Below are 15221 nucleotides of genomic sequence, written 5' to 3'. Positions count from 1 at the left end.
GAGGCAGCCGATGGCCATCCAAACTGCGGCTCTTTCACTTAATTAGCACGTCAGTTAACCTCAGGGAGCTTTTACCTCTTTGTAAAATGGTAATAAGATCCACCTCAAAGAAAAACTCGAGATATAAAATAAAATGTGTTCATATTTGTAGGTTCTTGATAATGTTAGTTTCCTCCCAGCATTAGATTTTGATTAGCTTATCTCCTGGTCTTCCAAGTTTCTAGCTTTCTGAAGAAAGCATGGATGTCATGGAGTCTGAACTCTGAGGTGACCCTCAGACCCTCAAGTACAAAGCCTACAGGCTGTTAGAACCTTTGAGCGACCACCTGAGTGGCCCCTGGAGACCACAGGGAGACCCGGTAGCAGTGGACAACACAGCTTTGTTCTGTGTGTTCAACGAAGAGATGACTCTGCTTATAAATTGTTCTAAAATGTAATTATGTCAATTATCTCAAATATTATTTCTAAAAAATTCATATTGTCACTCAATTTTGCACATCCTAATACTTATATTTTACCAGAGTAATTGAATAATAATATTTTTTGATGTGTATACTTAAGGTTCTTGGGAAAATGAAGAATTGTTAGATTGGCCCTTGGCAAAACAAAGAGGTCCTCCGTACCCCATGCCAAAACTCTTCTCAGGACACGATGGGTACTGTAGGTACCCATCGCCAAACATGACTCCCTGATTCTTTACCCCAATCGAGCATAATCAACCAGACCTCACTATGTGTACATCTCTCCCCCATCCCCTTACCCAATCCCCATGCCTACCAAAATGTCTACATTAAAGACTAGCTAATCTGATAAACCAATTAAAGTCAAGGTAATAACAATAGCTCATAGTAACCAAAGATTTTCTCTGTGCCATTTAATGTGACAAGGGCTTTACTTGCATTATCTCATTTACCTGCATCATCTCATCGAATGAACCAGCTAGAGAAGAAGAGTGATTCCTCGATCAGTGTTTCTTGAGGCACAGTACTAATAATTGAGCACTAACTTTATGCCAGACACTGTACTGAGTGCTACATACTCCTCTATTATCCTTACAAAGACCCTGAGAAATAGCTATCATTAACCCCACACACACTACAGGTGAGGAAACTGCAGTACGGAGGAAGCAAGCTGCCCGAGAGCACATAATCGGTAAGGTATGAGTCAGATTTTGAACTCAAGTCTGTCTGATTCCATAGCCCATCCTCTTAACCATTATATTGTACTCTGCTCAAATATGTGTGGAGTTTAATTTACGGAACTACTATTTAATGCTTAGAAGAGGTGGTGGTGATGGTAGGACAGCCAGGTGCAATGGTCAATCTTTCAGTAAATGAAGAATGTGGGGCTTCCCTAGTGGCGCAGTGGTTGAGAGTCTGCCTGCCAATGCAGGGGACATGGGTTCGAGCCCTGGTCTGGGAAGATCCCACATGCTACAGAGCGACTAGGCCCGTGAGCCACAATTACTGAGCCTGCGCGTCTGGAGCCTGTGCCCCGCAACAAGAGAGGCTGCGATAGTGAGAGGCCCGCACACCGCGATGAAGAGTGGCCCCCACTTGCTGCAACTAGAGAAAGCCCTCGCACAGAAACGAAGACCCAACACAGCCAAAAATAAATAAATAAAATTAAAAAAAAAAAAAGAATGTGGCCATGACTTCACATACATATAGCACCAGCTGAGGTTACGTCAGGGATCAGACCTGGATAGTGGGTGCTCCGGAGAGCATTGGGATCCTTGTTCATCCGGTCCATGATGTCTTTCCAGTTGCCATTGACTTGGTCAAATAAGCCTGATTCATTGGGCAGCTGCTTGCGGATGTCCTCTCCTAGGAAGATATTCTGAAGGGCCAACAACTGGCGTGAGAGGCTGTTTCTCACACACTCTCCACACTCTGCTCCCTGCTCTCAGACCAGGACTGACAGTTGAGGAGAAGATAAAGAGCATCAGAACCAAAGGGCAAGATGCTCAAGTTCTAGAAGGAAACTTGGGATTGGGAGGCCAGGTTTGTGGGTCCGAGAAGAAAAATGGAAAAAGAACAAAGGCTTTGCAAGGAGGAGGCTGAAGATGAGAGGTAATAACCAAGAGTCAGATGCCTAGGTCCCAGATGAAGAATGGCTTTAGAGGTGGGAAAACGGGGCCGATAACAGAGCAACTATCTAGGCCCTATACAAATAAAGGAGTCAAAACAGCAGGTAGGGAGAGCTCAGGCAGAGAATCCTGACCTCTAGGTACATCCACTGACGCTGCACTGTGAGCACCACCTCAATAACTTCCAAAATGAGGGAGAGGCAGCGTTCCCAGTGGTCTACATCCTTCGCAAAGGCCTTGATGAAACGAGATGCCTTCATGGTAGACAGAGACACCTGGTTATCTTCCAGCACCTGAAACGCTTCTTCCGTGCCTCTGCGGTGGAAGGTATCAAAATCATAGTCTAGCCCCATCTGCCAAGCCTCGGTCCCCACTCTGCAGCCCAGGTCACACAGCCCTGTCTACCTGAGTCGGTGATGGCCCTTATCCTTGTAGGGGACTATGTCTAGCTGAATCACATCCCAGGTCTTGGCAATGTTTTGTAATGCCTGCGGAAAGAAATTGAGGAACAGATCAATCAGGTATTTAGCCCCCAAGGGTAATAGGAGCTGGGAGGGGCCATCAGATGATGAAAAGCTGGAAGCCTTTGTTCCAGGAAGCTTAGGAAATGAGGGGCCATGGGAAAGGACTCTGTCATACCAACTCTATAGCCAGCTCTCTGGTTGCTGAGGCAGAGATCTCCCCAATTTTCTCCACGTGCTGATCCATCCCAAGCTCCACGATCTGCTCCAAGGTGAAGCGTTCAGATTCCTGATCAAACTCCCGTTGGACCTCGTCCCTGACCTGATCCCAGTGCCTGCAGCCAGGGGCAAAAGGTCAGATCAGGACGCTGGAGCACGAGAGCCTACTGGAAAGTGTCAGCATCGCTCCCCAATGGCTTTCTCCCACTGGGATATTATGATTCTGTGTATTTATTAATTCACGATTCAACAGATATTTACTAAATAGCCTCTAAAATACAATCTTAGGCACTGTGGGGAATACAGAGATTGAGGTGCTGACTCTCTGGAGAGGGAGTTAGGACGGATGATTGCAGGTTCACTACAGATGATGCACTGGGCCAACTGCTTTACATGTACCATTTCATTTTAAAGCCACTCTATAAATGAGGACCATTCTATACATGTTATTCCATTTACACATGCAGAAACTGAGGTTTAGAGAGGGTAAATAACTTAAGCAAATAAAGCAGTTAGGTGATACTTAATTGCATAATACTTATTAGTGAAGCATCGCCAAAAACATTATGCTGGAGGCAATACCAAAGAAGTAAAATTACTTACTCCTAAATGAATAGATAGATAATTATTAAAACACCATTTATAAAATAGTTTATTCTAGCCTCAATGGTTTCAAAGCCCTCTTCTATCATGTGATAAAGTCCAGATGCACTAAAAGAGGTAAACTTGAAAAGCAAAATTATAAAGTATGAGAAGAAAGTATGGAGAGAGTGTGTCTACAGCTCTGGGGTAGATGGGGTCCTCTTAAACAAGGCACAAAAGCAAAACCCCTAAAGGACAAAAGTTAGGCTTTGGGCTACAACATGCAAGCGTCTGTAGGACAGAAGACGTAAAGCTTAGCTCTGACAGACAACATAAATTGAAGGGAGACGGAAGGGAAAGAGCCAAGAAGGCCGGAGAACCCAGGACAATGTGACAGACAGAGGACGGCGGTGGGCTCTTGGGAAGCCTTCTTCAAGGCGTGTGTTGGTGAACAGAGGGGCAAAGAGAGCTAGGAACGCCATGGAGGGGACAACTGGGAGAAGCAGGTGACGGCCAGGCCAGGGGGCGACCCCCAGGAGCCGAGGGGCAGCCTCACCGCTCTCGAAGGGCGGGGTTTCGCAGGTCCGAGATGAGAGGCATGGTCCTCTTGAACTGCTCTATTTTTGAGCGAGTGGTTTCAATAATCTCCCAGTTTCGGTCCTGAGTAAAAGCGAGAGGCGTCGAAGACCTGACCATCTTTCCCACATGGCCCCTTCCTCAGTCGGCCTGCCTGCGGCCCCCCACCCTCTCCCCACACACCTTGTACTCTTTGGCCAGTCTGGTGAGGTGGCGAAACAGCCCGTGCGCCATGGTCTCCATGGCCTCCGTCTGCAGGGTCAGGAACCGGCCGGTCTTCCACTGGTTCCAGTTTTCCTCCCAGTCTCGGGTGATCTCCCAGACTTGCTGCAGCGCGTCCAGCTCCTTCGTGGCCAAGAGCAGACAGGTGCATTGAGTGATGTGACTCTCGCCCTCCTCCTCCCCGGCAAACACGCAGGGCCTCTCCTCCTCTCATTCTGAGAAGCTCTTCCCTCCTGGCAACATACAGCTGCCTCCTCAGTTCACATTTTTTTCCTCCACTCTCTTGCCTTAAGAGCGCCTCAGGGAACAAGCACATGAAAAGATCCTCAGACTTCCCTGGTGGCACAGTGGTTAGGAATCCACCTGCCAATGCAGGGGACACGGGTTCGAGCCCTGGTCCAGGAAGATTCCACAAGCCGGGGAGCAACTAAGCCCGTGCACCGCAACTACTGAGCCCACGTGCTGCAACTACTGAAGCCCGCGCACCTAGAGCCTGTGCTCCACAACAAGAGAAGCCACCGCAATGAGAAGCCCGCGCACCGCAACGAAGAGTAGCCCCCACCCGCCGCAACTAGAGAAAGCCTGCGTGCAGCAATGAAGACCCAATGCGGCCAAAATAAATAAGTAAATAAATAATATAAAAAAAAAAAAGAAAAAGATCCTCAACATCATTAGTCAGTAGAGACATGCAAATCAAAACCACAGTGAGATACTTCACACCCACTAGGATGGCTAGAACCAAAAGTAAAGGGGGGGCATGCCGGCAAGGATGTGGAGAAGTAGGGACCCTCGTACGCTGCTAGTGGGAGAGTAAAATGCTGCAGCTGCTGTGGAAAACAGCTTGGAGGTTCCTCAAAACGTTAAACATAGAGTTACCATATGATCCAGCAACTCCACTCCTACGTACATACCCACAAGAATTGGGATCGGGAACTCAGACAAGTACAAGTACACGCATAGTCACAGCAGCACCACTTACAGTAGCTAAAAAGTGGAAACAACCCAAATGTCTATTGACAGGTTAATGGATAAACAAAATCCATACAATGGAATATTATTCACCCATAGAAAGAAATGAGATACTGACACATGCTACAACATGGATGATCCTTGAAAATACTACACTAAATGAAAGAAGCCAGACACAAAAAGTCACATATTGCATGCTTTCCTTTACACAGAATGTCCAGAATAGGCAAAACCCATGTTCAGTTGATCATTAAAAACCACAGGAGTTAGGGACACCAACCCTCTATGCAGTCAAGAGAATCTGTGTATAACTTATAGTCTGCCCTCCACATCCGCAGTTCATCCATATCCATGGTTCCCCATCTGTGGATTCAACCACAGATTGTGTAGTATTGTAGTATTTACTATTGAAAAACATCCGTGTATAAGCAGACCTGCTCAATTCAAATCCATTGTTGTTCAAGGGTCAGTTGTAAGTAGAAAATAGATTAGTGGTCGACAGAGGCTGGGAGGAGAGGGAATGGGGGGTTACTGCTAATGGGTATAGGGTTTCTCTTGGGGGTAATGAAAATGTTTTAGAATTAGAGGTGATGGTTACACAACATTGTGAATGTACTAAATGCCACTGAACCGTTCACTTTAAAATGGTTCTTTTGTTACCTGAGTTTTTCCCCCATTTTTAAAAAAAGCTCCTCGTGTACCCATCTTCCTGGCCCCGGTTGTTTTCCCAGGCAGGTTGGGACCCACTCTCCTGCCTCCTGCCCCCTACCCTTGGTCACCACGAGGGCCTTGCTCAGCACACCACCTTCTCCAGGTTCTGCAGGTCCTTGGAGGCTGGCTGCTCGATTTTGAAGATGCCCAGGTTGGCACGGAGATTGTTTTCTTCCTCCCGCATGGTGTTCAGCATGGCCCGTACGTGGGCTATCTGCTCCAGGGCCGCCTGGTGCCCCACGTTGCTGGTGAAGGGGCCTGTGGGGAGTCCAAGGTGAAGTTCAGATTCCCACTCAAGGCCAAGGTCCCCTGAAAGGCCACTGTGGCTTGCCTTCCTCTTTGTGGGTAAATCTCACTTCTCTCCTCCCACAAGGGAAGGAAAACAAGAGGGAACGCATTGAAAGAATGCATTGAAACTACTACCTGTGGCTCGAGAGTCAGAAAAGGGTAGGACATGAAAAGTCAGTGTAAGAAAACTGGAGAGGCTATGAGCTGGGCTGCTGCCTTCCAGCCAAGACTCAGCGACAACAGGAGTGTCACCGACAGACGTGCCAGGCTCTTTCCCCTGCTCAGCCTTGTCTGCACCCTTCCCGGGACGGGACCTAGGCTTTGAAAGGCTGGGTCAAGACAAAGGGAAAGTCAGGGAAGAGGTTGCGAGACGGGTACCTTTGAATTCAAATTCTTCCAGAAGATTGTGTGCTTTCTTCTTGAAATCGTCAGCTGAGTGAATGAGGCCTGTCTTGAACTTCTCCTTGTGCCTCTTCAGCATTTGTTCACCGTCCAGCACAGCCTGCTGGAAGGCGACCCACTGCCCGCTGAGACTGTCCAGCATCTCCAGCACCTGGGGACATCACACAGAGTGGAGGTGACCCACGAGCAGGAGCTCTGCCCGTCCCACCAACACTTCGAAGAACTCTTTTCCGATCCTCTGGACCAGCATCTGTGTCCAAGTTCCACATGCAATGAGGCCCAAAGAAATCAAGCAGTTGCTGGGCCTGAAAGAGATCCTCAGGGTGACCCGAAAGATCATTCAAGTTAGCTTTGGCTCTCAGAGGCTTTGGGGCCTTGTGCCTTCTCCCCCGCTCACTTCTCTGCTCTCCCTCCTGACAGCCGAGGGTCTCCGACATGGGGCGTCAGTGTCCCCCGCAACCTGGGGCTGGAGTGGGCCGGGCTCGGGTGGGTGGGCCGCGCATCTTAGGAACTCACGCTGTCCTGAACTGGCACCTCGTACTTCTCGAGGATGGTGAATTGCTCGTGTATAGGAGGGATCTGGGTCTCCAAGTTGGGCATATCGTGCTGCAGGGTCTCCATGAGTTGCAAACTGACCCCCAGTTCCTCCAGCGTCTGGGGAGGGTGGCTGATTCTGCAGCGTGGGCGAAGAGAGTGTGGGCGGGCGGGTGGGAAGGCCGGGCCTACCCTCCCCCCTGCGCAGCCTGAGCCCACATCCACCAGCCGTACTTCTCCGCGTTCTCCTGCAGGTAGGTGTGCAGCTCCAGGAGGCGCCTGGCCGCCATCTCCTTGAGCAGGGTCGTGAACTTGTTCTGCCACTCATTGCAGTGCTGCACCAGCGAGAACTTGAGGTGCGAGCAGTCCAGCAACACAAACTGGATGTTGAGGACCGTCTCCTCCTTCTGCACGTTATTAGCCACCTCCGTGTAGCTGAAAAGGCCCACATCCCCGCTAGGACGTCTTTTTCTTTGCAGACGTGCCGGATGCCCTGCCTGGGTGATATTTTCCTCCCAGCCAGCAGCGCTAAAGCATTCTTCTGCCCCCGGGTGTCTCCCACTTCAACCCGTCCCCCAGCAGGTGGCTGTGATCATGGCATTTTCCCAACCGCTGCTTTCAGACTCTGCGGTTTGCATTCAAGGCTTTAGAGGCTCAGCGATCCGGGCTGGGTTCACACTGTGCTGCTCACTAGCTCTGTGCCGCCAGGCAGGTTATTTAACGACTCTGAACCTCAGTCTTCTCATCTGCAACCTGGTGACGGTAACAGAACCCACCCTGCGAGGCTGCTGAGAGGATTAAGTTGGCTGCTGTACATCTATCCCTCTGCTGACTTCCTTTCTGGATACTCACTATTTGGTGAACATGCTCACGTGGTCCCATCTTCGTGCTGTTGTCTCTGCCTGGAATGCCCTCCCACTGCCCATCTCTGCCTGCTGATGTCCTACCCATCCTGAAAAGCCCTGCCCCAGAGTCACTCCCTTCATCCACGTCCTCCTTCCCCTGACGCCCCCGGCTGAAAATTCTCTCTCCTTTCATCGAACTGCCCCGCATCTTGCATACCTGACTCACGGCGCTGATTGCATGGAAGCTTGTATAAGAACACTGAGCACATCAGCACATTAGTGCTTCAGAGTTCACACAGAGCTTCCACATATACTTAACAGTCTCACAACCTTATGAGGTCGGTAGTATAACACCTATTTCACAGGGAACTGAGGCCCAGAGAATGTGAATAACCGACCTAAGATGACACGACTAGTAAGTGGTGGAGCTGGAATTTCAACTGTCCTCAAGATGCCACGGCCACTGCTCTTTCAGCAATATTCTTATCTTCCCTACTGCACTAGAGCCCTTGGGAGGAAAAAACTTGTTCATTTCTTTTCTTTTAATTCCTCACAACCCATCATAACAATGGTGTTTTTTGAACAAATGAATGAATGAATGACTAGAGGACAAAGAGATGGGAGTTCATATCAGAATTTAAGAATCTTCTTCCATTTAACTCCCATCTGCGTTCTTAAAATGAAAGTGTTCACGTCTCTCACCTTTCAGATCCCTAGCATCTCTCCCTTCCCAGCAGGACCCTGTGGTACTCCGCACCAAAGCAGCTTTTTCCCTAAATCTTGCCCGGCTCTTATCGGATCGCTATCCCCTTGAGAAACAAAGGCCCAGCGCCCTAGGTCCGGTGCTTGTCCTCTAGTTTTCTGCCCCTCCCCCAGTCTGCAGGTCAGACCTCCCCCTGCAGTGCTCCGCCTCTTCCAGACAGACCCTCACAGCCACCTCTGCTCCTTACCGAGCAATGTCGGCGTCAAAAGAAGAGACCGGCGGGTTGAGGCGCTGGTATCGACGAATGAAAGAGTCCTTGTTGATCTCCCAGATCTCGCGGTACGTGTCCCAGGTCTTGAGGTAGTTCTGCAGCAGGGCTGCGTTGCTGGTCATGCCGCTGCTGATCTGGGCCTGGATCTTCTTGATGTCCTCATCCCGCTCTTCAAGACCCAGCAAAATGCTTCTCACTAACTTCCACCCCAACCCAAGCTGCAGCCCAGCCCCTGGCCACTGCCCTAGAACCCTCCCTCCAACAGCCCCTTCCCAAAGAAATACAGCTCAAACACGAGCATTAGAAAATGAAGGAGGAGGCCGAAAGTAAAAGAATGACTCTACTCTGTAGGATTCAGATGTCTCACCTGTTGGTGTCTAGGGCTCTTATAGCCCAGCCCCAGTCCCAAACAAGTCCTTCCTGGTCTCCCAACCCCAAACCCCAAACCCCTTGAGCATCAGTCACCCAGTTTTGACCCCCCTCTGTGGCCCTTCTCCCTTCCCCAATCCAGCCCTTTGACCAGGGTTTTCCACCAGTCATGGAGATGACTGGCCCAGTATGTCTGGAAACAGCCCTGGTCTCTCCTCCTCGCTCTGCCAGGTCCTAAGCTTTTGCTACCCCTGCCCCTGCCCTCCCACTGCCCACTCACCCACGATTGTGTAGATAGGCTCACGAAGAAACTTGCACTTGATGAGAATTTCAGGGAGGTGGCAGAAGACAGAGATGGTGGAGAAGAGCTGGTTGCCAATGTCATTGACCACACTTGCCAAGGTCTGCAGAGTGGGTGAGAACTCCACCTGTGGGAGCACGGTGGAGAGGGCTTAGCACAGGCCCGGGAGGACACAACCTCAGGACTGGGAAGGCTGGACACCGCAGAACCAGGCCTGGAGGCTGTAGGAGAAAGTCAGGGCCTAGAGCCAAGTTTAAGGATCGACGGAAACTGGCAAATAAAGTGTGATGGTTTCGGGGTGTTGGGAGCAAAGTGGTTCCCACCTGTGCCACACCTCCCTGCATGTCATTCTTCAAAATGACAAGGACTTGGAAGAGTGGGTTGGGGGTGGTCTTTCCATCCCCATTGATGGCCTTGGACAGTTCCGACAGCGACCACTTGACATTCAGGCGCAGGGCATCCTCCATCATGCGGTCCAGCCGAATCGTGTACAGCAGCCACTGCTGCTGAATCTGGTGGGAAGAGCAGGGGGAAGAGAACCTCTCAGGGAAGACAAGGCAGGTCCTGGGAAATGAGAACCAGCCAACAGGGAGGGGAACGAGCTGGTTCAATAGAAAGACGGGACGCTGAGTCCTGAAGGAAGGAGGTTTGAAAGGCCGAAGGTTGGGTGAATCCAAGACTAGAGCAGGATGTTTGAGGAGCACGTGGGGGTTGGGGGGAGGAGAAAGACCAAGAGAAGTGTCTGATGGGACTGGGGGAGCTGAGGACCTGCCCACCCACGAAGCCCTGGCCACAGGACCCCCTACCTCGGGGCCATCGTTCTTGAAGACTTCATAGGAGTTGGTCATGATGGCCACCACGTCGCGGTGCAGGGTCATCAATTTCTGCTGCACCGCTGCCCGATGCTCTCTTTGGTCCTCCTCAAATTCCAGGTCCCTGTACACCCGTTTGCCACTAATGCGTACCAGCAGTGTCTCTGACATCACTTGGGCTCGCCAGCCAATGGTCAGAGTGGACGCCTTGAACTCATTCACAATCGTCTGCACCTGGAGTCAGACCCCAGCCACGGGGGAGTTTCAGCTTGGGAATAGACCCTCTGGGCCTAATTCTATCCTCCCACTGTCCTCTGGCTAGAGTTGCTGACATTAAGAAAAAAAACTTCCCTAAGCACACTTCATTTCTTTCACACGACTCCATGGTCTCTCCACCACTACCCATGACTCAGGTATTAATTACCCACATGCCAGCCTTTCAGTCTGCCTTGCAGACCTTTAGGGTCTAATGACCACGGCCCACCTTGCTGGCGTGTACGCGGCACTCTGTGATGAAGATGGCACTGGCCCCCTTCAAGGCCCAGTGCAGTTTCTTGAGCCCAGGGTGGATCTTCTTATCCAGGAACCGGATACGTTCTTTGAACAGGGCCTGCTCATCTGGGGACAGCATGGCAATAATCCTGCGCATAAGAGGAGACCGGTAGCTGGTAGGGAGCTATCAGCTCTGACGACCTCTCCTCCACACCAGGACACTTGGTGGAGAACTCTAGAAGTTCATGACTCTAGGCTAGAGCTTTCCAATAAAACTTTCTGCGATGACAGAAATGGTCTACCGTTCGTGCTGCCTGGTACGGTAGCCACAAGCCACGCGTGGCTGTGGGGCCCTTGAAATGTGGCCTGTGCAAATGAGTAACTGAATTTTAAATTTTATTTAATCTCGATTAATTAACTTGAATAGAAATAGCCACATGCACCTAGTGGCTGCCATATTGGACCGTGCAGTTCTAGACACCCAAACAAGACTGCCGGTCCCATCCCCTCGGACTTGAACTGGGCTGAGAAAGGTACCCAACCCCGAGCTAAGCCTCACTCCAGAGATGAGTACAAAGGGTGTTAAGAGGAGTGCCAGCATGGCCTTGCTTGGTTCAACGAATCTTATGTTGTTCTGGGCCCATAAACCTAACGCCATCAACTTCCTTCCTAGAGAAGTCACCCAGGCCGACAGTATATACGGTCCAGGTGCCCAGTGGGGTGGGAGGGGACGTGGTGTTTTTGCTCTCTACTCTAAAGCCAGAAGACAACACTGAAAGGGACAGGAATAATCGTAGGGCCGTACGAGAGAGCACGAGAACCTTTTTTTTTTTTTTGAGATGGACAAAATGTGAAGGACGCACACTGTAGGAAATGGACAACATCGTGGGGCGGATAAGACAAAGGGGGAGCATGAAGTGGCATTCAGGAGGGCGGCAGCGCGGGCCCCACCTGTTGTAGTCCCGAGCGACGAGCAGCAGGTTTTCTCGAAGAATGCGCAGGTCCTCGGCGCGTTCAGCCACGTTCACCACGTAGTGGGGCGTCTCGAACAGCAGCCGCTCCCAGTAGTCGATCTCCACAAAGAGGATCAACAGGGACCTTGGGGAGGAAGCGAGGCAGAGCAGCTGCGGGGGCCGCCCAAGGGCGTAAACCGGAACCAGCACCCGACCAAGAGGCACGGGGCTGGGGCGCATGGAGACCCTTAAAGGTAAGCAATGAAGCAGAACCTCCGAGTAAAGAAGGCGGACTGGACACGTTAACTTTTGCTCCCCTCCCCAAATAACCAAAATAACAGTAAACGGGGCTTTCGCTTGTCTAAGGCATAAGCCCACAAATACAAGAAGACAACAACCGAAAACATCTGAAAGTGGAAAAGCAGATGGATAAGGAGGAGAAGAGGAGTCCTCAGCTGGCGCTGGAGACAGCTAGGAAGCCTCTCTAGAGGCCTGGGGACGGGTGGCTCCAAGTATCTCAGGAAAGGGGTGAAGGTGGGATTATAACAGGAAGAGCAGTTGAAGGTTTAGGAAGCGGCTCTACCCATGTCCCCTCTCCTACTCTACGTAGTTAAGCAAGTTGCCCTCCCTGACCCCAGCCTAAGACTGAAGGCTTCTTGTCTCAGGAGGGAGTGTAGAGACAAACAGAGGGTCTTTGGACTGGGGAACCCCAGGCCCCGTTGAAGGAGAGAGTAATACACTGGGAGCAGGGGTGGTGAGTCACCGTGAACACACTGAATGTTAAGATCCCCGCCTCCCTTTCCTGCCCAGAAACCGGCACTCTGGCAGCTGGACCTACACCCTCCGGAGCAAAGTCTGAAAGATGGTTCTCTGTGACCTCGGACCAGCCTAAATAGAAAAGTCCCACGGATGATGACCTCTGGAGTCGCCGGGAAACAGCGCACCCGGACAAGCCTGCAGTGAGGCTCCCAGTTGAGAAGCCCCCCTTCCTGCTCAGCAGAGCTGCCGGTCAGCTTTCCAGCCCCTGTCCCTTAAATATGGACAGACAACCAAGGGTTACAGAACACTGGTCTCTGTCTTTCCTACCACAAAAGGTGGGAGTCAAAACAAACAGAAAAAAGCAACCAGAAGGGAAGGAGAGGGGACAGAGGTCGTGCAGAAAGAAGACGGCCCACCCCCAAAAGAAAAACAAAACCACCTCGAACATCCTCAGAGAGAGATAAGAGACAAAAGAGCATCCGTGAAACAGAAACAAGATGCTAGAAAAGGGACACCAAGAGAGCTCTTGGAAGTTAAAAATGAGAGCAGAAAATTCTTAAATCAAAAGAGAGATATAAATTTGACAGAAATCCCTCAGAAAGTAGAGAAAGAGACACAAAGATGGAAGGCAGAGAGGACTTTGCATGAAAAAGAGAATAGAAAACTCCCTGTGAATAATTCTTTATATTGATTATATGCTGGCATGATAATATCTGGGAAATAGTGGGTTGAATATTAAAATTAATTTCACTTGTTTCTTTTTCCTTTATTAAATGCAACACCAGAAATTTTTAAACTGCGTTTGTGGCCCTCGTCCTAAGTGTCCTTTGCCACCTGACACCAAGTGACCTCCCCCTCCTCCCCACTCAGTGGCCACACCCCGGAACTGGTGTTCCGCCACCTCTGATGTAACCAAGCAGACAGCCTCTGCCCTGCTTCCAGCACGTGCACTCAAGTCCTCCCAAGTTCCTGTTGTCTGAGCCCATGGGGACGTTCAGGCCGCTGACCCCTGGCCTTTCTTGCTGCCTATTTGTCCCCTTCCACCTCCACCTCCTCCTCCGCGGACCCCGCCCACTCCCACTGCTCTCTTGCCAATTCTCACTCTTTTGCCTCATTCCTTAGTCTAAGCCACCTGGCCAAACGCCAACCCTGGCTCAATCCACTGTCCTCCCCGCCAGGCCCAGGTGAAGGTGGCCAAGCAAGGCTGGAGAAGATCACATGACCACACAGATTAGCACGCTGCACGTTCAAGGTCTCCGGTCCCAGCTGGCCTCTCCGGGCTGCATCCCTGGGGTTTCCCCAATCTGCTGTCCCTCTTGTTCTCACAGTGACCGTTTGCGAATCCTCTGCTTTCTCAAACCTGGTCTGCCCCTTGCCTCTCTGCAGAAAGCCCCACCTCCTCCATCAAAGAAATACAAAAGCCACCAGTTGAGAACTCTGTGCGCTCCCTGCTATAAAACTTAAAAACGTACCTGACTCCACACCTATGATTTCTCCCATATATAGCAGAAGAGGCTCTCCTCCCACCCAAGGCCAAGCCCTCTTCCTGGGCTCTATGTTCTGATCCGGTTTCCCCCTGCGTTCTCAGATGCCATCTTCTCCAGCTCTCCTACACCCTCAACCTACTTGTTCCTTCCCATCAACATTTAAATAAGCCAGGTTTCTAAAATCTTAAAACAAAAACAAACCCCAGCCTCCCCTCGACCCCATATCCTCCTACAGGCCTGCCCTCTGTAAAGAACACTCTGTGCCCCCTTCACAGCCTGCCTTCTGTAAAGGACCATTCTCCCCTTCCTTTCCTTTCTTCCCATTCCTCAGTCCCCTGAGAGCTGTCTCCCACCTTCCCCTCTAAATCTGCTTTCATCAAGTTCGCCCAGGACTCCTCGTGGGACTTCCTGTAGCTAAACCCTGAGGCCCTCCTCAGCCTTACCCCTCCCTGACCCCTCTGTAGATCTCCACATCCCGTGGACTCCTCTCCACCTTCCTCAGACACCCTCCCTCCCTGGCTTCTGAACCGCCGTCCTCCTCTTGTCAGCTCTGCCCTTCAGTAGAAGCAGGCTTTTCTTTCCTGGGTCCCTTGGAAACCGCGTTCAGCTGGCTCTGCAGACTCAGCAAAGCATCTGCTTCCCCTGCAGCTCCCTCACATGCGGGCTCCTCAAGGTTCTGCACATCCAACACGCTGGCCCTGGGTGATCTCATCCACTGCGTGGCTTCAGCTGCTTCTCTAAGCTTAGGACTCCCAGATCTACATGGAAACGGCACCATCCCACTGCCTGAACCAGAACGGCGTGTCCTCCCTCACCCTGACTTTCCAACATCCAACCAACTACCAGCTCCTTTGGTTTTTATCATCAAAAGACAAAGTTCGGGAATTCCAATCTCTCCAAGGCAAGTGTAGCTCAAGTGCAATGGTAAATGGCAACTGAGTTTCGGCCTAAAGTTGAGCAAAAGAGCAAGTGGTCTATCTAAAAGAGCCACTGCTCCAGGGTTCCAGGCGTGTGCTGCCAAATGGGATGTGGGCCCAGTGCGACTGCATTGTCTGATTTTTCAAGAGAGGCCAGAAAGTGGGTTTTTATATAAAATCTCCTGAATTTGAAGTGTTGACAACTAATTCAACTGAAAAATAATTATAAGTGGGGTTGCTTCTGGACTACTGGCCATGT

At 50.8% G+C, this 15221-nt stretch overlaps 1 protein-coding gene across 1 annotated transcript in view; it reads right to left on the bottom strand.

The window, feature by feature from the left end:
• DNAH2 (dynein axonemal heavy chain 2) overlaps positions 1-15221 on the bottom strand; it is a 94997-nt gene that overhangs the window by 49693 nt on the left and 30083 nt on the right. The window contains 16 exon segments of the mRNA XM_059907447.1: positions 1701-1839; positions 2224-2404; positions 2495-2577; positions 2729-2885; positions 3908-4011; positions 4111-4272; positions 5924-6087; positions 6496-6670; positions 7036-7192; positions 7288-7488; positions 8849-9041; positions 9522-9669; positions 9866-10054; positions 10349-10588; positions 10839-10995; positions 11798-11944. Of these exon segments, the coding sequence (XP_059763430.1) occupies positions 1701-1839; positions 2224-2404; positions 2495-2577; positions 2729-2885; positions 3908-4011; positions 4111-4272; positions 5924-6087; positions 6496-6670; positions 7036-7192; positions 7288-7488; positions 8849-9041; positions 9522-9669; positions 9866-10054; positions 10349-10588; positions 10839-10995; positions 11798-11944 (2597 nt within the window).

Source organism: Balaenoptera ricei, chromosome 20 (genome assembly GCF_028023285.1).
Source record: "Balaenoptera ricei isolate mBalRic1 chromosome 20, mBalRic1.hap2, whole genome shotgun sequence".
NCBI lineage: Eukaryota > Metazoa > Chordata > Mammalia > Artiodactyla > Balaenopteridae > Balaenoptera > Balaenoptera ricei.
The sequence above is the reverse complement of the archived record's forward strand: the minus strand, read 5'-3'. Positions and strand labels throughout refer to the sequence as shown.